Consider the following 26,114-nt stretch of genomic DNA (forward strand, 5'->3'; position numbering starts at 1 on the left):
CGCCGGAGACGAGCGGGAGGGGGGAGTTGGGGGGGGGGGGTGTGCGAGCCGGGAGGTGAGCAGGCAGGGTTGGCGCAGGATCAAAACTTTGTGCACCCCTAGTGTAGACTTTAGTCACCCATCTATTCTAGTGTCTTAAAGCAACAGTGCGTGCTAGTTGATTTTATTTTGTATTTTTATACAACCTGAACCAGAGCTGATCCATGGTCCCCTTAACTCTGGGGATCCCTGGTTACCGAGATAAAGCAAGTTTTGTTTACCGGGTAAGAATACTTGGTCAGGCTCACTCCGACGACCAATAGAAAGCTGTAAAGTCATCAGCAGATGACGAAACAGCTCTAGGTGACGTCCTTCCTGTCAGGACTCACATGCAGGGTTTGCATTCGTCCGTGTGGGGTCTGCGACAGACTCCCAGAGACACGCCCCTGGATCTGGATGGGCTTGATAGTATTCCCAGGCATCCCCACTGCCTATAAAAGGGCATCAGATTCAACAATCTGGACTTCACAATTTCCTTTTTCACCAGTAGAATGCTGTGTTGCTTCTCTCTCCTGTGCTGCAGTGCTGTTCCTGCTTCAGTTTTCAGATGTTGCTTAACCCTGTTTCCGACTCCAGTTCACGGACTACTCCTGATCCCTGTTTTCGACTCGCTGACTACTCTACTATTCCTGATCCCAACTCACTGACTACTCTACTGCTCCTCATCCTGATTCGCTCACTACTCTTCTGCTCCTGATCCATGGTTCTGACTACTCTATTGATCCAGATTCTTATCCCCTTGGTTTTTCAGTTTTTATTGTGCCATGAACAAAGGAGCAAATCTAATTGGTGGATATATTTCTTAGTAGACAAACATGAGCGCCAAGGTATGTCTGACTTAATTGTTACATATTTTACATTGTGTGTAAATACAATTTAACAATACACACATTCCTTTCTTTACATATGAAACGGAAGTTTTAGTAAAATATGAATGTTAGAAAACTAAATTACAAAAGCACACGGCATTAAAACGAAGTTTGTTTTAAATTGCCAATTGCTTTCTAGGGAGTCATCTTATTAGAATTACCGAACTAATTTAACTAACTAAATGTTATGCCATTATCAGCCCGTAATGGGAAGCTAACCACATACAATTATTGTGCACTATTCTACTCCAATTTTGTACTGCATTTACTTTTTAAATGTACCTGAATAATAAAGAATCAGAGAAGCTCAGTGGTACAGTATGTGGTATGTAAGAAGGAACTCTGGACAATCGAAGATATATTCTACCTGGTGTTTTCAATAACAAGACCCCACCTTAGTGCTTTTAATTTTTGTTTCTGGGTGTTTAGGTGCTTGTTGTAAATGTTTTATTATTGTGTATTTTGGACATTCATGCTTTTGTATTAGCGTGACCATTGACTGCTATAGGAGCTTATCATGCCCATATTGTATGGGTATGATGAAATACTATGCCAATCAATGGCGTGAGAGGGAGGCCCAGTGCACATGACGTCAGCAGCAGACACCTTGGCGTGGGACAGACAGTGAGGGAGAAGCCTGCAGCGGGGGGAGAGCTGGGGTCGGCGGCAACTCTACAGTCACTGCCCCCCCCGCCACTGCCACCCACTGCAGCACCGTACCCCCACAGCACCGGCCCACTACCCCCCCCACAACAACGGCCCCTCCCACAACCACCCCCCCAGCCATCGCCTCCCCCCCTGCAGCCACCGGCCCCTCCCGCAGCAAAGGCCCACCGCAGCCACAGGCGCACTGCCTCCCCAGCAACAGCCCCCACCCCGCAGCAATGGCCCTCCCGCAGCCACCGGGCCCCCCCGAAGTCACCGCCCTCCCCCCGCAGCAACGCAAGCAGCAACGGTCCCCCCGCAAGCACCGGGCCTGACCTGAGACCATCCCAAAGGTAAGTCTGATTTTTATATGTAAGGGGGGGGGGGGGGGGTGGTATGTATTAATGGTTTTTTTTTTATATGTACTGGGAGGATTGTTTTTTATATATATGTATTGGGGGGTTGGGGTATTTTGTATATGTATTGGGGGTTGGGTTATTTTTTTAATATGTATTGGGGATGTATTTTTGATATGTTTTGCGGGGTTGGGGTATAATTGTATATGGGGCATATTTTTGTTTTATATATGTATTCGGGGGTGCTATATTTTTATATGTATTGGGGAGGTCTTGCATATTTTAGCAAGCCACCTGGCAACCCTAACTATAAAAAAAATTTATGACAAATATTTTTTCATGTGGTTGACATTTATTGTGCTTACAGATTCAAAGCTTACCATCATACACTTCAAAATCTGAAATGAAACAACATCTCCGAGAATATTTACATGACTAATTGCCACCATTCTTTGCCTGTCACTCCTAAACCATCATATTTGCAGAAACACTGCTAATTATTTTGCTTCATTCTTTTTGTTTTAACTTTAGCTCCTGTGTCTGATAAAAAATATATGGAGAAGCAATTGCCAGATGGTTGTCCAAGTCATTATTTAATAGGCTCTTTCATTCTATTACCTATGTCAAACTACGTGTACTTTATAGGAACAAATCCTCCCTAAGTTCGCTGGTCAGAAATTGCATTGTACAGCAGATGCTAATACCAATTATAGAATATGGGGACATCGTATATGGTATGTAGCAATGCCTGCTTTCGGCTACCAGTCTGCCCTCCCTGACATGTACTGTAAGCCCTGGTAACAGTGCAGGCAATGTCAGGACCAATCCAGGGATTTTCCCCACAGTAAGCAGCTCTCTTGAGGAGGTGGGACAAGGCCTTTGTTCTGCCCCATCCTGGGCTCAGACCTTATACCTTCCCCTCTGTACTTAAGAGGCTGCACATCTAAATTTAGTCAGTGTATCTACCCCTGAGAGAGACAGGTTCTCACACAGGGGTATATCTAGCAGTGGCACCCACTGTGCACTCCCCTTGGGGGAGTGAGGAGTGATACCTTTCCCCTGGCTCTAGTGTTGTGTCGGGGTAGTTAGGACTGCCTCTGGTGCCCTTGGCCGGGGGTGGATGTCCGGGGACCATCCTGAGGTTGGAGGCCTTGTTGTACTGTGCAGAAAGAGACCTGTTTGACGTGTGTGCAGAGAGGAATAAAAGGTTCCAGTTAACTAAACTCCTGCCTAGTGTGCTGTCTGTCTGGGGGGAGTGGGGTGGGTTCTTCTGCAGGAGATGTCTTCATCTTCCTGGACCCTGCAGCCGATGGAGGCACTGTACCAACAGAGATAAAGACCAGTAATGTATCCCAGAAGCCTGTCCAGACGTCCCCAATACCATCGGCGGATTACACAGCATCCTGTGAACCAACAGGTAGCCCACTCAGCATCCTGTGAACCAACAGGTAGCCAGCACTATACACCATGTAATGGCAGAATCTCCCAGAGGGTGGGGGAAATAGTGTTACAGGTACAACACCTCAAACTCACCTTAGCAAACTAGACACCCTCTACAATTCAATATGCTGCTTTCCCTCCAATGTAAAAACAACACACATCACTGAGAAATGCTCAAAGAACTAGATTGGTAATCACTTATGTCTAGGCGCAAAGTTAATCTTTCCTGTCTTGTCTTCAAATACTTTCTGGGCAAGCTACACGCCTATCTAAACAAGCTCCTCACCCCTTCCATGCACTGCATTTATAATCTGAGATCTGACTCCAAACGATTGTTCATGGTCCTAAGGTTCAACAAAGTATCCGGCCGCTCCTCCTACAGTACTGTTACAGTGCACCTCACACCTTGGAACAATCTACCTGAGACTCTCAAAGCCACCACCAGTCTAAGTTCTTTCCAAACTGAAGCTCTCACACTTTAATTTGTTCTGTAACTGTTTCATACGCCTAAAAGATAAAATATGCTAAACTGTTAATGAAATGTCTTTAAATATTATATATAACCCTGTTCATTTAATGTAACTGTGTATTTGTCATCATAACTTTGCGCTCAGGACATACTTGAAAACGAGAGGTGACTCTCAATGTATTGCTTCCTGGCAAAACATTTTATAAATAAATTACTCCTTATTAACTTTTGGAAGTTTTGCTCAGAGTGGCTCACTGGGAAATTTGTACAAATATATACAATCCAAAATAAAATCACAACTATATATCTACATATAAATTACAAACGCATACAGAAGTCGCTCATCATTACTAAGGTCCTGTGTGAAACTAAATAATAACGGTGTGTCAAATAGTAATGATTCTGCCAAAAGCCAACATGTAATGGAGCAGAAAATAATTGTTTGCAATGCAGTTAGAAAATAAACCAGGACATTGTTTGATATAATGTGCACTTTTGAGGCTGAGTGAGGTTCCAGATTAACCTGGTCTCTTGGAGTAGAATGGTGAACCCTCATTAACGTACAGTAGGCCAACAACAACATTTGCTGATGGGCAAGAGAAGACAGTCCAGATATTTGATACTGACAAATCACAAAACAAAAGAAACACAATAATAAAAAGCCAACTTCACATGAGAACTAACGATTCACATGTTATAACAATGCTGTGACGTGCGTAATATAATTTTTTCACCCTTGCACTTAACAGGAAAATCTCTACAAAAGCTTGCAAATCTGTTTTGCTGTATGTACACGACTGAGACTTAAAGGAAACCTCATGGGCAAAATATCTATTTTTATATGGTGTTCTTGGAGGCTTACTGCTTCAGTAGCATATTCTTTTGTATACAAACTTTTTTTCATTGTTCCGAAAGCCATAATAGAAGAAGTGACAGCATAGCAATTTATAAATGTGACCTATAATGGTAATATGACATGGAAAAATAATTCAGAAGATAACAGATTGTTTTTTTTAGGACAGTGGAAATGCTGCCACACTATCATATCCTGCAACAAATAATAATAATATTTTACTTGCTTGGCGCTGACAGTGTACGAGTCACTGCGCAGTAAGGCTGCGGTCCCAGTGTGCACTGTAGTACACACTTAAAATCTACAGCACAGTGGACTTCACTGTGTACTATATGTTCAGTTTGTTTTTACTGTCTGTGACATCACACAAACCCTGTGGCTTGCAGGTAGAGAATTGGTACTAGCATACGAAAGGTCCTGGGTTCGATTCCAGTATGATATGGTATCATTTATAAATTATTATTTTATATAATAATTTATAAATAATAAAATAATCATTTATACACTGTGCTGTAAATGCTAAGTATATTTGTGGCGTAGCATGTAGGGAATTAGTACTAGCATAGAGGTCCTGGGTTCGATTCCTGCATGTGTATTATATCAAATGTATTCATGTTCAACTCCCACATGGTGTTGGGGTGTGTGTATGTGTCCGTCAGCAACAAGGCATTAAATGTTTTTAAAAAAAAGTGTAGGGTGTGTGTGTGTGTGTGTGTGTGTGTGTCATGTGACCCTCCTCTGCGCTCGAAAGTCTACAAAAGTGCCGTGCACGTGGATGGAGAGCTGCATAGATGAGAGAGCTGCAGATGCGGATAAGTCCTAGCACAGTGAAATTTTATAACGCGATCCCGGTTCTGTGGACCCCGATGACCATGTTATAACGGGGTTCAACTGTATTTAGATTTTACATGTTGGGCATTGATATTATAAATCTTGAAAATAACTAAATTACATTTAAGTACTGAGACTATTTTTTTTTTTAATGTGAAGATTGTTGGAGATCATACCATCCTATTCATATTATAGTCAGACTTGAAATTAAAGTCTGTAGGCAAAAAAAAGTCCTGAGATAAAATAGCTGTAGTCATGATAGCAATGAACGGAGATCAACAGAAAGAAATGTACAGGCATTGTTTTCCCAAAGAGGGGAGTTAATGGAGTGTGAAAGTGTGATATAGGGGGGTCCCAAGGAGGGGGCACTAGGATCACAGCAGCCATTTTGTTTGTCTTTGTTTGTCCCTGTGTCAACCAACCATTTTGTCTTGTCCAGTTATGAAAGTGTGTGAAAATGTTGCAGAGTATCGCTCCCAGCAAAAATGTTCTGCCGGCAGCTGCAAAGGGAGATGAGTCTCAAGGTTAATCTCAGCTAGTGCCAGTTCAGATAAGAAAACAACAGTTACTTTTTCAATTTCTATGCAGCACCCCTACTTTAGAAATGTGAATTATGTCATGCTTTTCACAAGGTTATTGGGATTGGGAGTTAGAGATAAGAAACTGTTTCTACTTTTTCTTTTCTTTTAATTAGCAAACCTAATTTAGGAATGTGATAATTGTTTTTTCAGGAAATTACTAGCTCCGGGCATATATGGGTGAAAGGAAAATCCGTTATTTCCTCCCCTTTTGTTGTGAGGTATTTCTCTCTATATTCGGTGTACACCTTTTTAAAACCTTTTAAAATTTAGATTTCATCATGAGCAACTAATATTCATATTTTTTGTACAGATGATAATCAGCATAACCACAGAGTATCTTTCACACAAGAAATCATTCAGGAAAAAATTCATCAGGGTTACAAACAAACTCGGTAGCAGTGTTTTTTTTTTTTTTTTTTTACAGAGACTTTCACTCTGAGCCCCCTCCGGCAAAGCAGCACTTCCCTGCTTCTGACTCTGATATGGGCACTCTCTCTGCCAATGACCAGTATTACCACAGTTAAAACAGGCACCATTATTCTGAGCTATTCTCCCTGATTGATTTCTGGGACCAGCATAAGATCTCCGTCTATTCTGCCCTCTGCCTTGTAAATACATTGCCTTATTTTCATGCCGAGAACAACCTTCTGCATATTCGACAAAACGGGTCACAATAATACTAGCTGTCTGAGCAACAAATTCCTCAGGAATCCGACCAGATTTACACTCGCATTTAAAAATTTGTACATTCCTAGGCTTCCGTCCAGAGTCATTCTTACTCATGCAAGCACCCATTAGTGGCTTAAAGAAAAACAGCTTAATTATGACAAATAATTGCAATATTTATACTTACACAATATACAATGGTCGTTCAGCTAGATCAGAGATAACAGTCCAGTCGTGCACAGAATTTACTGGACTCTTACCAAAAATTCTGTTTAAAAGGGCCTATCCCAATTCTTCAGTCACAATTTAGGTCTATTAAATTCCCAGAGGGGGTGAAGCATCATATATAAAAATTTACATATATACTCACCACCTTTGTGAATATCCCACTGCTGACACCAAAACTGAAAGGAAAATCCGTTATTTCCTCCCCTGGCTTCAGAACCAAAAGGAACCTATTCTCTGCAGAGCAAAACTGAAGCCAAACTGAAGGAAAATCTGTTATTTCCTTCCCCTGGCTTCAGAACCAAAAGGAACCTATTCTCTGCAAAGAAAACTGAAGCCTTGTGACTGGATACACCTTCTGCACCGTTTGCAGCAGACTCCCCCGGAGAAGTTTTTCACGCCCTGCAACTGTTATCTCCGGTCTTCGGTGAACTTTTCAGGCCTGGGAGACAAAGGATTTGAAACCTGGCGTGCGTTACGTTTCATTTTGTTCGTCTCCCAGGCCTGAAAAGTTCACCGAAGACCGGAGATAACAGTTGCAGGGCGTGAAAAACTTCTCCGGGGGAGTCTGCTGCAAACGGTGCAGAAGGTGTATCCAGTCACAAGGCTTCAGTTTTCTTTGCAGAGAATAGGTTCCTTTTGGTTCTGAAGCCAGGGGAAGGAAATAACAGATTTTCCTTCAGTTTGGCTTCAGTTTTGCTCTGCAGAGAATAGGTTCCTTTTGGTTCTGAAGCCAGGGGAGGAAATAACGGATTTTCCTTTCAATGGGGTAAAGGATATTTTCTATAGAATTGTAGTTTGCATAAGGTTTTTTCTTTTGGTTATTTTCCACTGACCTGCAAGTCCCCCCATATGGGGGCGTAGCTGTTTGTAGGGGGCGTAGCTGTTTGTATTTGCCTATAAGCAGTGGTTGACAAATCACCAAAAAATCTACTCGCCACACAAAAAAATCTACTCGCCACCTAGTACCAAACGTGTGCTGCTTGGGCCAAAATTTACTCGCCCGGGGGTTAAATCCACTCGCCCGGGGCGAGCAAATGTATAGGTTTGTCGAACACTGCCTATAAGTATTCTTTGTAACTTTATATTGTCAGAGAGCTTTATGAAAAGCAGTCTCCTTGTATACTTGTAAGTATGAATAAACTCATTTGTTATCAGAAGCCTAAAGAGTTTTATACAGATGTAGCAGATGTTAATGGTATCAGGAGCAGACACTATTTTGTCTGAATTAGCCGCGTGTGGAACAGGGCCGAAGCCAACGTGTTATTGCACCCGCTGCATCTGTATATACATTTCATAGATTCACAAAGGAAAACCACAAGAAAATATATCATTTTGTGGGGCATTACTTTAAAGTGGCAATTCAAGTGAGCACATTTGTCAGCGTAGAATTTATGCAGGGGGTCTCCTGGAGCTGAACCCCATTATTTTGGGCTCCAGGGACCCCCCGCTTCCGGAGACACTTACCTCCATAGGGGAGGTCAGTAATATGTACAATGTTTTACAGAAAATGATATTGAAGTTAAGACATTTTATGGTACGTTTTTTTTAAATAAATAATGAAATTATTATGGCCTAGCCTAAAACACCACAGGGTGACCTTCCCGACAGCCTAATATCAGGCTTTCTACAGTTTGCTGTTCACCTCCCATGAAGCCATTTCTATCCAGTAATAAAAGTAAAACATGAAAATGGAAGGCAGAGCACAATTTAAACAGAGACCATGTGTAAGTGAAAATATCAAGATACAGCAAAAGTAGGTCACAGATGAGATAACTTGACACAGTCTGTTTTGTCAAAGTCACATCCTGCCCTCTCTACTTAATCAAAAAATGTTGCATCCATAAATAAAGCCCACTGTAACATTTTATACGATTAGTGCAGCCTGTAACATGTTACTGTACCTGCCGCTACAATGATTTTATTTTGTCTTCTCTATTCATTGACACATTAAACAGAGACATTACATGTACATCTACTGTAGCTGTTAGAAGTTACTGGAAATGCCTTTTTTTTATTATGCTGGAGATGTAATTTTAATCCTTGGGGGGTGGGGGAGACTGGGGAGTGCATAAATGAGCTATACTATTCTTACATGGGTACATTTACCTTACATGATTATAAAAGCAATTCCTTCTCACAAGCTTAAAAATAAAACATCACTGGGGCCACTATTAATGCTGAGCATTTGTTAGACGTTAGAAACAAATACTTACAGCATGAGAGCATTGATAGGCCATTGGTGAAGGAAAGAGTTGGCTTGCAATTTGCTGCAATGGTATTTTAGACGAATGACTTATAGTTGGATAACGGGGAGATGTAGACAACTGGGATATTGACAACTAGAATAAAAACAAACAATACAAACAAATGAAATCCCCATGAGTTTAATAAACGGTCAATACAAAGATGTAAACGTACTTCAATCTTTACACAGCTGGACTGCTAAAATGTTGTAAACATGACTGCAGGAATAACCAGCGTGATAACAAGCTTCAAGAAAATTACAGCAATTGAACATGCACTGACTGAACATGTTTTACTACTGTGATAAGTTTTCTGTATAACAAACTGTAACAGGGACTTATCACTGTTTGAGAGAAACTGCTTCTAAATCCAGCAGTGTGCTGGTTAATTGCACGCAGGCAATCAACCAGACCATCTGGCTGATTAGGACTTTTAGAAAAGCCTGATGTGAGAAACAGGAGAGAGATTTTCCTTAGCCCACATTTGGGCTGACAGAAGGAGAGCAGAGAAGCCTGCACACAGACCCTGTCTTGAGCACAAAGGCTGTGCTGAGATCAAGACGTCCAGAGACCTATATTTCCTGGACACAGATGACCCAGGTCGGAGGGCCATCTGCTTAAGGTATCTCCCGAGACTTTGGGGTGATAGGCTGGTAATGGGAATATCCCTCCAGTCCTGCAGATAGGGTCTGGGGAAGTAAGTTAGCCCTTACAAAGGGATAGGAGATTGTTATTTTGATGTTTTTGTATGTTTTGCCTGGATAAAGGAGCAGGCTCAATAAAGCCAAGATATAATTGCACCCAAATCGGGCCCCATTATATGTACCTCTGCACACATCTCTTACACAAACATTTTGAAAAGTAAGCATATAACCATTTTTTAAGGTTGTAAACAGCCGGTGATGATGATGATGATGATAATATTCATAAAAAAAATAATTTGGGATTCTTCAGTGTTCCCATTTCTTTTCATGTACAGATAACACACAGCGTTTCATGAGATTTTGTTACCATTAAGACATATATTGATGCAAGCATTACAAGTGAATATATGTTGTACTTCATTACACACTGTATTATTACAACTTAAATGAAAAGAAATACCATAAATAACTTTGCTGTATATCTATTATCTTCAATAAAGGTATTGGGCAGATGCGTAAAGGGCGGTTAAGGATTATCACATCCGTACCGGCGTTAACTCCCATTGACTTGAATGAGAGTTAAAGCTGGAATGGATGCGATGACCCGTACCAGCGCTTGATGCAGGTGTCCCAATGACCTTTAAATCTTGATGATTGATGCCTTAGGAAAAGGCCACCAGAAAGATGTTAAATATTTGTTCCGTGTTTTTCTAAACATGTTGTCTTGAAACTTGGTTATGTTTGCGGTAAGAATAATAAGAGTGCCACTCGTAAATTGTTTTCAAACGGTTTTGGTTTGTAGCTTAATTTGACTGCCCTGTACAGGCATACCCCGCATTAACGTACGCAATGGGACCGGAGCATGTATGTAAAGCGAAAATATACTTAAAGTGAAGCACTACCTTTTTTCCACTTATTGATGCATGTACTGTACTGCAATCGTCATATACGTGCATAACTGATGTAAATAACGCATTTGTAACAGGCTCTATAGTCTCCCCGCTTGCGCACAGGTAGGGAGCCGGTATTGCTGTTCAGGACGTGCTGACAGGCGCATGCGTGAACTGCCGTTTGCCTATTGGGCGACATGTACTTACTCGCGAGTGTACTTAAAGTGAGTGTCCTTAAAGCGGGGTATGCCTGTAAACAGGTTTTTACTAAAGATCAGAGTATGAAAATTAATTCCTAAAATTGTACTTCGCGGAAAAAAAAAGAAAAAAAATGGGAAGCTTACTACTCATAATAGATATGAAAGTTGGTAGACTATCAGATATATTTCCAGGAACGTTGTTTAAAAAAAATAGGTTTTTAGAGGGAAGCAAGCTGAAACATTATAGTAGAAAATAATGACCATTACCGTCGAGTAATTCTCAATTGTACAACTGTCCAACATATGGTCTGGTGCTGAATGATAATTCATGACCAAATGCATGTTCCCTGTCAAATAAAGTCGCTTTACATATAGTACAACACATTGTGATGTCGCTTATACACAACACAAACCATAAAGTAATCCAACCAAACAATACGACTGCTTCATGGCTTCTACTAGGCAAATCATTTTAACAGATCACTGGACATCACAACACTTCAAACGTATTCATAACAATAAACATTTAACTTAGCACCTCCTGGGTTTTATTGCTTTCCATAACCCAAGGGACACAGATTATGCTTCAGTAGAAGATCACCATAACTTTGCATTTTCTTAAATGATAATGTTCGAGTTAGATCCATGGGGGGTTATTCATTAAACTGTAAAAGTGTTGATCACAGCATTATCATACTGAAACTTCCACTGAAGTCAATTGGGGTTTCCGTGTTGATTTTTAATAACGTAACTTTGACATAGTTTTAAACATTACAAATGTATTCCATCTAGACACTTACCCCAGGTCCTCGTTGAGATTGTGGAGGAGAAAATGGCGTTTGAAGCCCTATCTTTGCTAAAAGAGAAAAAAAATTATGAAAAACAACAAAAATCTTGTTAATTTTCTTTTTCCTGAAAATATTTTACATGAATAAGAAACAATAACGGCAACATACTGTATGAAGTGTCTCAATGGTCTATTTTGTTGCAAATACTAGGCTCACATTTACTAAGTGAATGGGTGATAAGGTGTCTTCTGGCGCTGGAAAGTGTTTTGAGGAATATCGCTGCTATGGCTAGGAGTATATCTTTTTTTTTGTTCCAGCTTTCAGCATCACTTATTCAAGTTATTTTGTAAATTGCTCACTGATGCAAATCAGCACAGAGTGGTAGGTACCCCCTCCACCCCCCGCTGTTTGCAATTATGAGATGTTTAATGTGAGAAAAATAATTACCAGCTTTCTTATATGTGATACCATTGCAAACTGAAAATTATTGTATGTTATGGTGCAATTCTTAATTTTCGCAAAATCTGCAAATGTACAGTATTTACATTTTTTAAGAAAATATAAGCCATGGTTGACTAAAAATGGCCTTTATATAAAAGGGGATCACAGCAGGACATCTGAATCGTAGTCATAGTTCAATTTGAACTGTCGTGGCCATATGGAAATCATACTTTATATTGTAGTATAGGGTTGGAAAAATCCTGTACATCTAAATTTAACCTTGTTGCACCTAGCGTTGGTACCCAAGTCGCCACATCAAAATCGTGCCCCATCATGCTTTGCTAGTGCGAGCAAGTACACAATGGCCCTTTCGGAGTCATCTTACATGGCATATGAGTGGGTGTACAAATTAGACTCTCTTAATCTAGCGATTTAAAAAATATATATATATTTTGGGGGGGTTGAAGACACAACATTTCAAAGCACTCAGGCTACAGTATACCAGTTCATTTAAGGACATTGACGGCTGCGGCCAGGCAGGGAGCGGGCGCTCATGCGCGGTGACATCACACTCCCTGCTCGGTCGGAAGATTTGTGGTCGGCTAGGTGCACACGCGGGGGGGGGGGGGGGGTGAACCGCTCACGCGTCCAAATTCAATTTTGCTTGCTTTGGCAAGCAGCCAAACGCTGAGCATGCGCAGGCGCTTGCTCAAGCTGGCCACACACATTGGTGCAATGTGTTTCATCGCATCCAGTGTGAGCGCACTCGCCCCCACCCTGGGCGGAGCCTAATAACCCAGAGTATTCAAGAGTATTGACCCTCAGTGACTCTATTCTTGCAGCAGCCATATTGTATATTGGAGCTGACACTAACTGTAGAGATCAAGCACCTTCTGGAATCATATGATCACAATCTCCAAAACAGATTTCCAGTATATACTTACCCTTATGATCCTGATTTACAGTATATTATGTCCGATACTAGTATATCCCCTGACTACTGACCACACTAATAGGGTTCACCATACCCATATCTCATAAATGGGTTATGATTTGGACATTATATCAGTCCCTTTATCGAATCCAGTGATGCACCTTTTACTAATAAAAAGTAATTCCCCAAGACTTATTGTGGTTCACTAAGTGGAATATTTATCGCCTCCTGTACCTATTAGAAGTTTAAATTCCTATACAGGATCTTGAATATAAGGTGTATAACCAGCAGTGTACTTACATCCCATACATATCCCTTTACATAAGGGATACTATACTTCTTTGTTGTTGGGCACCATAGCCCTGGGAGTCTCGACTTTATTTACAGCCCAGAACTCCAACATATATTAATACTATCCCAACACCTACCGGAAGTGTTACTAGAGGGATTCATTCTGCGTCATTGCTTTCTTTTATTACCCTTTATTTTAATGATTTATATCAATAAAATGTGTATTTTATAGTGTTACATATACCCATTAGGGAGACCGAGTGTCCATATCTGGGTTTGCTTGTCTTGTGTCAGTCTACACTCATGTGAATATCCACCATTCTCTTTTTTTGCTACAATCTATTCTGTTTTCACTCAAAATCAGACAGTCACTCAGGCCCTTTTTATGTGCTGAAACAGAAACTATTTTCAAATTGGGCAAACTAAACCTACAAATTAACAAGCCTATTTCATGAAGTGAAATGAAAGAATGACTGTAGAAAAGAATCTTATGACTGACAAGGTAAAAAGCGAGGTGAGCAAGGGTTTTTGTTCATCATGCAACAAAGATGACTAATTATGCAGGGTATTTTTTCCCTGGTTTGGATTACTTCCTAGTTTTAGAATAATTGTAACATTCATTGTACAATGTACTATTGTAAGGATGCTGCTGTTTAGTTGCTGTTTTATAAAGTCTTGGTCTTATTTGGGTTTTTTTTTGCTTTCTATTTTTCTCGGTTTTGAAGGTTATTTCATTTCTGTTCTCTTTTTCCCTTCAAGCTTCAAACACGTCAAACTGACCTGATAACCTTGTTAGAGACCTCCCAGATCTTAGATGAAAGCAGGTCTTGTGTGATTTAGATGCAACAAATTGCCACAGTTTTTTTGTGAAATATACTTTATGTTATCCTGAATGTACCTTTTTAGACGAGTATATTGAAGGATGGACAACTTGCTACTCAATTTATTCAGCATGTAACCCACTTATTTTGATTTAAACTATTTTAATGTTTTAATAACATTTTCAGTCAAATCTTCCCTTAAGTACTTTTCTATTGAAAGAGTAATAGATGCATGGAACATACTTTTAATATTTAAAAATGCTTGGGAACCCGAGGATAAAAATAGCAGAAAGTCGTAGATCTGCCATGCAAGGCATTATGGGGCCTGACTTTGGAAAGCAGAGCTCAACAGCTTCTTCCATGGTGGACTGGAGCCGGGAGGTAAAATATTCTGTGCCCCATGTATGAGTGTGTATATATATCTATATATATATATATATATATATATATATATATATATATATATATATATATATATATATATATATATATATATATATATATATATCTATATCTATATCTATATCTATATATGATCCCCTGATGTAGGGCGTGGTCTGACTGAGGCCGTCACTTGCCTATGAACTTTGGTACTATTGGAAGTGCGACGCTGATTCCTGTTCTCCCGTGGTATTGTTGCCAGCACAAAGATCTTTGAATTGCTGGTTCCCGGAGGGACTCCATACACTGGACACTGAATTGGAAGGACTTCACTTCCGGCTATCCGGTTACACGGAGGAGAGACACGTGAGGACGCTATTGCTTCGAACCGGACAACGATGCTGGCACATGAGAGCCAATCTCATACCTGCTTATTTATATAGTACTCTTGTGAGTGGGCATTTGTTTGCTTTTAAGTTCTATAAATTACATGTTATTACGTTAATGCACTAGGTGTGCGCCTGTTTTTTTCTTCTTTTTCACAGATTTGTTCAGGGAGTAGTGATCCCTTTGAAACGGGCTGCAAACACCTGGATGTCATTGCTTTTGGAACGGGACTTTGTTTTTTCAGAGGTTTTTTAAAGGTTTTTTATTTAATCATTTTTAAAGAATTTTTATTTAGTGTATTCATACACTTTGAGGTTTTTATTATAATTGTTTATTTTTTATCTTTAATAAATAGTATTGTGTTTAACTAAATAATATATATACTACCATATCTTCTCTGATATTACAGGTTTTTAGTATTGATATTGGCCATCAATACACCACCCCACTAGACACATTCATGGTAGGGTTAACTAGTTCTTCACTATAATAGCCTATGTTCAGGATATATTAGAGGCGCTACTTCATTGTTTTTTGTCTCTTTTGAGATATATATATATATATATATATATATATATATATATATATATATATCTTATACTATATTAGTGAAAGCACTGTATGTTTGCCTGCCTGCATGCATGCATGCCTGCCTGGATGTCCGGTGTCCCTAGGGGAAATCTCATTGGTCCCTTGGCCCGCCCGCCCCCGCACACCTCTCATTGGCCTGAGGCGGAGTGACGGGCCAAAGGACACACAGGGACACACACACACAGGGACACACACACACAGGGACACACACACACAGGGACACACACACACACAGGGACACACACACACACAGGGACACACACACAGGGACACAAACACACACAGGGACACACACACACACACACACACACACAGGGGGACACACACACACACAGGGACACAGGGACACACACACACACAGTGACAGACACACACACACACACACACACACACACACACACACGTGTGTAGGGGGGGTGTTACCTACATTAGCGGAGCTCACAGTGTTAGCAGCACCCGCGCGCACCTCCTCCTCTCCCCGTGTCTCCCGCGCTTTCACCCCGCCCCCCCCTCCCCCGGCGCCGCTACAGTCAGCGGGACACACACACTATTATTACCCCTTCAGCGCCCCCCCCCCCACCCAGTGTCAGCGGCCGTGCGAGACCCCCCTCTATATCTCCCACCTCTCCCCCCCCCACACATATACATGCCCCCCCTCCCCGGCGCTACAACTCACCCCTCCCCGGCGGGGGAACAGCCAGTGGCCAGGCAGGCTGCCTCGCGGCGCCGAGTACCCAAGATGGCGGCGCCCGGGACACAGCGGGGGAGCGGCCACAACACGCTGCCTCCCGCCTCAGATCCACGTGGGACCTGCCGGATGGGTGAGTGAGCGGCCTTCACCCCCCTTCACCTCTCCTCCACCCCCCCTTCACCTCCCCTCCACCCCCCCTCCCCTCCAGTGTCAGTGTCTCCCCGATACCCCCCCCCCCCCGGCGCCGCTACAGTCAGCGGGGGAGCGAGTGAGCGCCCGGGACACAGCGGGGGAGCGGCCACAACACGCTGCCTCCCGCCTCAGATCCACGTGGGACCTGCCGGACGGGTGAGTGAGCGGCCTTCACCTCCCCTCACCCACCCCTCACCCCCGATCACCTCCCCTCACCTCCCCTCACTCCACTTCTCCCTTCCACCCCCCTTCACCTCCCCATTTATCTCCCCCCCCTCCACACCTCCCCTCCACCCCCCCCCCATCACCCCCCTTCCCCCCCCCTCCGCTCCCCTTTCCACCCCCCCCTCCGCTCCTCTTCCCCCCCCTCCACCTCTTTTTCCCCTTTCCCCTCCCACCCCCTCCCACACTTCCACCCCCTCCTCTAACCCTTCCCCCCCCCTCCTCTAACCCTTCCCCCCCCCTCTTCTAACCCTTCCCCCCCCTCCTCTAACCCTTCCCCCCCCTCTTCTAACCCTTCCCCCCCCTCCTCTAACCCTTCCCCCTCCTCCACCCCTTGCCCCCCTCCTCCACCCCTTGCCCCCCTCCTCCACCCCTTGCCCCCCTCCTCCACCCCTTGCCCCCCTCCTCCACCCCTTGCCCCCCTCCTCCACCCCTTGCCCCCCTCCACCACCCCCTCCTCCCCTTCCCGCCGCCCTTCGCCTTCATGCCCGCCTTACCGCCTCCCAACCCCCGCCTCTGCCTTTCACCCGCCCTTACTCCGGCCGCCTCTGCCTTTCACCCACCGCCTCACAGCCGCTGCACGCACTCAACAGACACCCGCCACACTCGACACATACCTGCCGCCACACACACCTGCTGCCTCCCGCCCCTACGCACCGACATCACTGACCCACCGCCTCACACCCTAGCAGGACCCCCACTCACAGACAGCACTCACAACCCACGCGCCAGCCGCCGCCTCACACCCTTGCAGGACCCCCACTCACAGACAGCACTCACAACCCACGCGCCACCCGCCGCCTCACACCCTAGCAGGACCCCCACTCACAGACAGCACTCACAACCCACGCACCACCCACCGCCTCACACCCTAGCAGGACCCCCACTCGCAGACAGCACTCACAACCCACGCGCCACCCGCCGCCTCACACCCTAGCAGGACACACGACTCAGATTTTTACATCACTTATGGCACCAAAATATACATTGTACTGTGATGTGGTTACAATAAACCATTTTTATACAACATCGTATTACATTTTCTTCCATCTTTCTTTTCAATATTATTATCCAACCTTTACAACAAACAGTCACCTTTTGTTCCACGATTTATAAATAATACTACCTATTACGCATTTACATCCCGGGCAACGCCGGGTCTCTCAGCTAGTATATATATATATATATATATATATATATAGATAGATATATATATATATATATATATATATATATAGATATATATATAGATATATATATACCATAATACTGAGTTAAGTTATGGTGAGTAAAAAAAGTGACAAAAAACCTCCACAGGGAAGCAAATATGCAAATACAACTGTATGCTCATCTGCATGTCTTAGGCAGGTCTGCAACCCCGCCTTTCCCCATTATCACCCAGCATACAGCACTTCCACTGCAGCAAGGGATTCTGGGAAATGACATGCAAATGAGCACACAGTGCCACTTTTTGCTTCAAAAACCATTTTTAACATGGTTCCCTATAGGCTTAAGCTTGCTGCATGGTCACAGCTTTGAGCACAGCCAGGGTTAAGGTGCATACCCAGAAAACCACCCACAGACAGCTGTTGCATATTTGCTTTCCTGTGGAGGGTTTTTGTCACTTTTTTTACTCACCATAACTTAACTCAGTATTATGGTATAGCCTATCCCATAGCCTCTTATGCATATCCAGTTAAAATCAACCCCACACTGATGAGACCCATCAAGGTCGAAACGGCTGTCTGTGGGTGGTTTTCTGGGTATGCACCTTAACCCTGGCTGTGCTCAAAGCTGTGACCATGCAGCAAGCTTAAGCCTATAGGGAACCATGTTAAAAATGGTTTTTGAGGCAAAAAGTGACACTGTGTGCTCATTTGCATGTCATTTCCCAGAATACCTTGCTGCAGTGGAAGTGCTGTATGCTGGGTTATAATTGGGAAAGGCGGGGTTGCAGACCTGCCTAAGACATGCAGATGAGCATACAGTTGTATTTGTATATATATATATATATATATATATATATATATATATATATATATATATATATATATATATATATATAATAAAACTTGTATTGAGCGAATTGAATGGGATTGCCATTGAAACAGTTATTGTCTATTTTCTTCTTTCCTCACCTCAGAACCAGTAGAGTCAAGACCAGGTGTAGTCCGCTCCAGTCCTCAAGGGCCACTAACAGGTCAGGTTTTATGGATATCCCTGCTTCAGCACAGGTGGCTCAGTCAGAATGACTAAGCCATTGATTGAGCAACCTGTGCTGAAGCAGTGATATCCATAAAACCTAACCTGTTGGTGGCCCTTGAGGACTGGAGTTGGCCACCCCTGGTCTACATAATAACTGTAGATTAGTTTCTTGGTGTGTGGAAAACACTGGAGGGTTATCTGTGGGTCCCCATCCCATGTGTGAAAACAATACAAAGGAAATCTCAATACGTTTGTATGTGATGCTTTTGACAGAATGCCTTTTATCATACAGTAATCCATTCTGTACAGTTTGTCAGAGGCATGCTCACCTAAAAGGAAAAGGTAGACCTTTCCCAATACCAAATACAAAGGCAATGTTTCTAGCTATTTCACTTTCTTTGATGCACAATAAAACCAAGCTCATTATTCTGTCTCAAGGTTATTCCATGTTTTAATGGCATTGATCCATAACACATTTTGGCTGCTACAGCTATTTTAGAAACATTTTCTCTTTTTTGTTGTTTCTAATATAATTATTCAGAGGTGATCATTTCCAACTAAACAATTCACCAACAATTACAGTATTAATTTACTCTAATATATGTTTTCTGACAAGGGCAATCTAATTGGAAATAATGGCCTGCACTGATGTATTTACCTCTTCCCAATTATTTTACCACTCTTTACCATATATTGTCTGGAAAGAAATAGCTTAGCATAAGATGTTAAATCAGACGAGTTTGATCCTTATGAGAAAAAGATAAGTCAGTAACTATTTAAACAACTGCTTAAGACAGAAATGAAAAGCCTGTGCAATATTGGCCAGGAGTTCTTCCTATTAATTTATAACTTAATAATAAAACTAAAACCCTCTTTCTTATGCCAGAACATCTTAAAGGAACTACTAATATATGCAGATAGATATTACTGTGTATACCTCATATGCTCCATTTAATTCTGTTTTATAGTCGCTCTTCAACGATTTGAGTGAGACTATTTTGAATGGGCTCCCATTTAAGTATATTTCAGAAGAGATTAACATGAATACTGTACAATCCCATAATCAAGTTAAAAAAAAAGCAATACCGTGCATAGCTATAATTGCTTGGATTAAAAAATAATCCAACACAATAATACCTACATAAATTATTATATTTTATACATTTGGTTTCTTTAAAGCAAATAGCATTACAACCATGGCATGCTATTAGATGACATGCACAATATGTATGTGCCTATAAACTGATCATATTAATCTTTTGAAATTATATGGGCAAAGAAATGAACACGAGCAGCTCAATTATAGCTTAAAGCAGCAATCCTGTCTTTTAAACCATTTTTTTTTTTTAGATGATTCCAGCTGGGGAGATCTCCAAGAGTTAGACCGCTCTATATCATCACTGATACCTCCTGGTTCCCCAAATACCAACTGGAGAAGTTTGAGACTGTGTTTCTGACAGGCATTTAACTAAGCAAGCGGCGACGTTGCGCTTTTTCTATCGGCCTGAGATTTGTCAGCTATTTTGTTTTTCTTGGAACAAGAAATACTGCTAAATTGACCGCTGAATATCTAGTTAACCGGGTGGTCCTCGGGGCTAATAATAGTGCCGTTCTGCTTCAAAGGATCCTCTAGTTCGAATCATGTAAAAAAAAAAAAAAGTCTGAAAAATACAAGGAACAGCTGAGATTGCTGCTTTAAATTTATTTTACCTTTTCTTTTGAGGTTCTGTAATTTCGCTTTTGGGGGAAAAAAAAGATCTTATGGATAAATAGCACTTTCTTATCCAGCCGGTAGTACATAAGAAAATGAGAAAAGGTTCTCAACCTTGATTTTCTTGAAATTATGAATAGAGTTTATTTATTTAATGTGTGTGTTACTGCTGCCGCCCCAAGGAAGTTTTTGAAGGAAATGCAAAATAATTGTTAAGAGTACGATATAATTACTCATTTAGTTTGGAAGACAAGTATATTGAGGGACATTGAGATATGAAGCCTTCTGTTGGGTCAATCTAGGTTGGTGTAGGGTTGGGCGGTATACCGATATACATAATCTCCTGGTGTGCTGATATGGGAGATTACCGGTTATCGTGATATATCGGGATGCCGGTGCAGTGAGAGCAGCTTTGAAGCTGCTGCTATCCTATCTCTATCCCTTTCAATCTCACCTGGGGCACATAACCCCTTCCCCACCCTCCCCATGGGCCACTTAACCCCTTCCTCTCTTCCTCCTGGGACCCTCACCAACTCTCCCAATTCCTCCCTCCCATGGGACAATAAACCCCTTCCTCTGTTTCCCTGAGGAACTTAACCCCTTTCCCATGGAACCCGTAATCCCTTCCACTCTTCTCCCCTGGGGCTCTAAATCTCTTCCTCTCTCCCCAGCATCCTTCATCCTCTCCCCCAGCACCTTTCATCTCCCATTCGCTTTCAGAAGTCCTCCCCCCCCCCCCCCATGCCTACCTGATTGTGGCAGAAACGGGCCTCAGCCGCGCGGCTACCAGTATCAGGGCAAGAAGGTGAAGTGCAAGGTAAGAAGCGCGCTCTTGTAGCACCAGATGCTGGAAGTTCAGAGGTCGGGCTCGGCGGGGGTGAGGCGGGAGCGCATCATTGCGTCAGCGCTTCAACTGCTGGTGCTGCAGCAGGCTCGTGGGGGAGCGCATCACACTACTGGAATGCGCTCCTTCCCTACCAAAGAAGGGACGTGAGGTGGAGGGGGCAATTGCGGGCCGCACAGGGAGACCAGGCGGGCTGCATGTGGCCCATGGGCCGAATGTTGTGCAGGCCTGATCTAGCTGTTACTCTTGCTGCATTAAGACTTGAAATGTTTTTAGGAATACAATAAACAGTATTTTCTATGAGCTGGGGAGATGTACAGCACGGCCCCACTTCTCGGCACCCTGCTTTTCAGCGATACGGCGGTACCGAGAAGGGAACCACCATGTCTACGCATGCGCAGAACGGGGAAGTCCGAGGTCGCGCATGTGCAGAATGAGTGGTTGCCGAAGGTGCAAATGTGCAGAAAGGGTGGTTGCCAAGGGTGCGCACGCGCGAAGGGGGAATTGCCGGTTTGCGCATGACCACACCAAAAATCGCCGTTCCGCTTTACGGTGATTTTCACTTTGCGGCGGGCCCATAGAACGGAACCCGCCGCATGCCCGGGGCCCTCCCATATGTATTTGCTAGATGCCTTCACAGTCTTGTTGGTGTAATTTCAGAGTAACAATGTAGCTTAATGTAATAAATAATTCGTTTTCTGACTTTTGAATATTTACTTTTTTTTACTAGTATGCCTAATATTGCATTTTGAGAAATTACAGTAGTAAAATGGCCTATCTACAAAAGCTTTAACCTTAAAGGCTGGATGTGAGGACAAGTAGCAGTAGCAGTTGGTAATCAACATAGAACAGGTTGCATTTTAATAGTTATTTAAAAAGGGCTGAACAGTTATCACGTAAACCAAAAGTATAACTGGCTACAAACTGACTGTAATACACCAAATAAGAAGTCATTTGGAAACTTATTTTCAATTTATCAAAATGGAATAATCAGGTACATAAACGGTCTGAATCAAAAAACATAGTTTCGCAAACTCTAAACTCCCTCCATGCTGGCTTTTCTCTGGAGGGAAATCTTAAACATAGTGACAATCCTTGCTCCTGCAGAGCTCAGTTGGATGGTAAATGGCAAAAACACATACATAAATTTCAGTCCAACAAGAAAATGTATGATTCTGAGTAAAAGCCTGGTTTTGGAAAATTGTGTATTAGAGCATTCAAAATAAATTCACTTGTGCATGACAAACCACAAACTCTTTGTACAGGGCACTCAAATGCTGTCTTGATTTACAGTATCTATTGTCATGGCCATTTGGTAACAAGGCATTTGGACGGTTATTTGCTGATGTAGACAACAAATAAAAATACCACTTATGAGCACATTCACATGTCTCAGACAGGTCTGCATACCTGCCTTTTCTCATTATCTCTTAGCATACAATGCTTCCACTGCAGCAAGGGATTCTGGGTAATGACATGAAAGCAAATGAGCATGCAATGTCACTTTTTGTTTCATATCCATTTTAACATGGATCACTATAAGGTTATGCCTGTCGCATTACACAGCTTTTCAGCACAGCCCAAGTTAAAGAAGTGCATAGTCGGTAAACCTACTCAGACAGCTGTTTCACCCTTTTGTGTCTCAATAGTGTGAGAATTGTTTATTAGCTATGTAGTGACTACAACCAGAGACAAAGAAAGTTATGTTGAGTAAAAAAAGTGTCAAAAAACACCCACCATGCACACAGTTTACAGCACATAAAAAATAGCAGTTGTGAGCAGATTCACACTTCACAGGTCCACAAACCTGCCTTTCCAAATGATCTCCTATCATACAATGCTTCTCCTGCAGCCAGGGATTCTGGGTAATGACATGTAAATGAGCACTCACAGTGATGTAAACAAGAATGAGACTGCCACCTAAGGCCGGGTTCCCCCCCCCTCTCCTCTCCTCCCCTCCCCCCCTCCCTCCGAGCGCGCATTCAGCCGGGACGCAGCCCAATGCAAACATTATGGTTGCCCTTGTAAAACCTCCTGAAATTGCATTGGTTTTTCTATAAGTGTTTATGCAACTAATCTTTTCTAATTATGATGCTCAACATTATCAACACGATACACAAAAGATTATTTGGGACCCTTTTACAAACAGGAAATTGGCAGGACTGTGATACATGAGACCTGTAAGGTTTCTAAAGCTACTGTATGTACACTATAATTTCATTAACAAAGAGCTCATGTTGGTCCACTAAAAAGTATAATCTACAAGTGAATCTACTATTCTCCTAGACCAAACATAATCAACCTGTTGCTATAAGCTAATTAAGTAAACAGGGTTATTTTTTAAAGCAGTAGTCCCGTCTGCATGTCTTAAAATGGGATCTCCAGAATCTAATTAGTGGCCCCCCACCAAAAAAAATTTCAGCCTCCCCCCACCGATACCCAAGCTGCAATGTCGTGTCCAGCTTGTGGCTTTCTATTGGTGACCTCACAGACATATTTGTAGATTTTTATTTTACAAAACCTTGGGAAAAGCACGTTTGAGCTCCGTGGAGGCCCCGGTTCTACGGAGGTTAACAAAAAAAAGGGTATGGGGGCAGTTGTTGCTTTAAAGGTCCAGTTAGGATGCCAACTATTTAGATCTATATGGATAAAATTGTAGTGCAAATTGCATAAACAACTCAATGGAGAATAATAGTAGTCATTTAACAATGGTCCACTGCCCTCTGGTGGTAAGACAGTATTTTACAGACGGATGTGAAAACCTTTTTAACAACTACTATACATACAGTACAACTCGATTAAAAGTGAAGAGAATTTAGCTATTTTTTCTACTTAGTAAGACAAATATGTTGACAATTTGTAAACACAGTTTTATATACAGAAGATAGATAGATAGGATAGATAGGATAGATAGATACTGTAGATGTACAGTTGTAAGAAAAAGTTTGTGGCCTAGCAGCTGCTCAAGGACAGAGGACGAGGGTGGGGAGGGGGGACCGGGGGGGGGGGGGGGAAAGTGAGCATGGATGTATCTCCAGAGAGACAGTCCTGAAACTCACCTGCACTTGGGAATAAAATCTGGGGTGAGGGAGAAAAAAACAAGGGCAACTGTGTCTTCAAGGACACAGACATGTTTGGGGGTAGTAGCCAAGACTCACCTGGTCTGACAACCCAAGCTCCTTCGCCGGAGCTTCTTTGGGCCTTGGGTTTATTGCAAGGATGAGATAAACTGTATTTATATCTGTAACAGGGGACTTATCCCTGTTCACAAATGTGCCCCTAATCCAGCAGTGTGGTGGTTAACTGCTGGTAGCAAATTAACTAACACCACCTGCCTGATTACAGGTGGTAGAAAAAGCCTGCCTTTGAGACAGGAAGTGACTCCTTAGCTCTGAATGAGAGCTGACCTTTGGAGAAACAGAGCAGCAGTGTTCTTGAGTCTCCCAGGAGAGACTGACCAAGAGAACACACATCTCTGGAGCTGACCTGTCTTGAGCTCTGCCCAGCATAGCTGATTGCAAGACACCAAATAAGACTTCTAAACCTGGATGCTGATTTTCTGTGCACGCACGGGTGCGGTTCCAGGAGAGCAGAGAAGCTTACTCTACAGCAGCTAACAGATAAGACTTTCATTATTAAGAGACTGCTTATATCTGCTTATTTCATGCTATATGTTTTGGGGCTGCGAGACATGCTTTACTAAGGGAGATGTGAATTAATTGCATAGGATTTCACTAGAAATACTCCCAAATTGAATAGAAGCTTTGTTCCCCCCCCCCCTGTGTTTGGATGATTTCCTGATGAAAAGGAAAAAGCACAATAAAGCCTTATTATAATTTCACCTTATAAAAGCCTCCAATTGTGTACCTCTGTGAACGTCCGTCTACAATATCGTAGGCTTAAACTTCACTAGTAAGCCATTAGTAACCTTATATTAACTTGAGCCCGAAAACAATATAATATATCAACATATAATACTTTTGCGTTCACTCTCACCAAACCAAACATTTGCGTACAACCTCAAATTAACTAAAACCAGAAAACATAATTTGACACTTCAGCATATAGTCCTTTTACGAATTATCTTTTTATGCTAAAACTTCAGGATTCTCCAGATGAGACGACCTCCCAAACCGCAGCTTTGTGCGCTCTGCCTTACTCCAGTCTAAACAAAGCCCGATCTGTCCAGGAGACCTCACTTACACCCTTATTCACGTAACAAAGTCTTATGTTAATTTCACCTTAAAAACGGTCACCATTGCATACCTCTGCAGACGTCTCTTACACCGTGACTGCAGTGGAAGCACTGTATGCTAAGAGATAATGGTGAAAAGCAGTGTCGCAGACTTGTCTGAGAGATGTTAATGTGCTCATAAATTATATTTATACATAACTATAAATATTGCTGTACGGTGGAGGGTGGGGGGCTAGGGAGTTGACTAGGTTTAGGCTGAGGACCCCCTGCAAGCGTCCGTACGGCTGTCTTGCTTGCCGGCAGGCGCGTGCAACTCACTGCACCGCGATCTGCAGGAAACTTTTTTCTGAGCGGGGGCGTGGCCAAAACAGGTCGGGTGGGCCATCACACTCTGTGCCAGGGGTTCCCTCCCCCCGCTCCCCCCGTGCATCTGCTGCTGCCTCTCCTCCCGGGCTGACAAGCTGTG

At 42.6% G+C, this 26,114-nt stretch overlaps 1 protein-coding gene across 7 annotated transcripts in view; it reads right to left on the minus strand.

The window, feature by feature from the left end:
* The window catches only part of NPHP4 (nephrocystin 4), a 264,867-nt gene that overhangs the window by 83,146 nt on the left and 155,607 nt on the right, over positions 1–26,114 (minus strand). For 6 of the 7 annotated variants that reach the window (XR_012802230.1, XM_075604943.1, XM_075604942.1 and 3 more), the window contains 2 exons: positions 11,755–11,810; positions 9,191–9,316 (listed from right to left, as the gene is read on the minus strand). Coding sequence is in view for 6 of the 7 variants with exons in the window: in XM_075604943.1 (XP_075461058.1) it covers positions 9,191–9,316; positions 11,755–11,810 (182 nt within the window). In the remaining variant the exon portion in view is untranslated. The remainder of the gene's footprint in view (positions 1–9,190; positions 9,317–11,754; positions 11,811–26,114) is intronic. The other variant, XM_075604944.1, reaches the window with a different exon arrangement.

Source organism: Ascaphus truei, chromosome 6 (genome assembly GCF_040206685.1).
Source record: "Ascaphus truei isolate aAscTru1 chromosome 6, aAscTru1.hap1, whole genome shotgun sequence".
In the NCBI taxonomy this organism is placed as follows: Eukaryota; Metazoa; Chordata; class Amphibia; order Anura; family Ascaphidae; genus Ascaphus; species Ascaphus truei.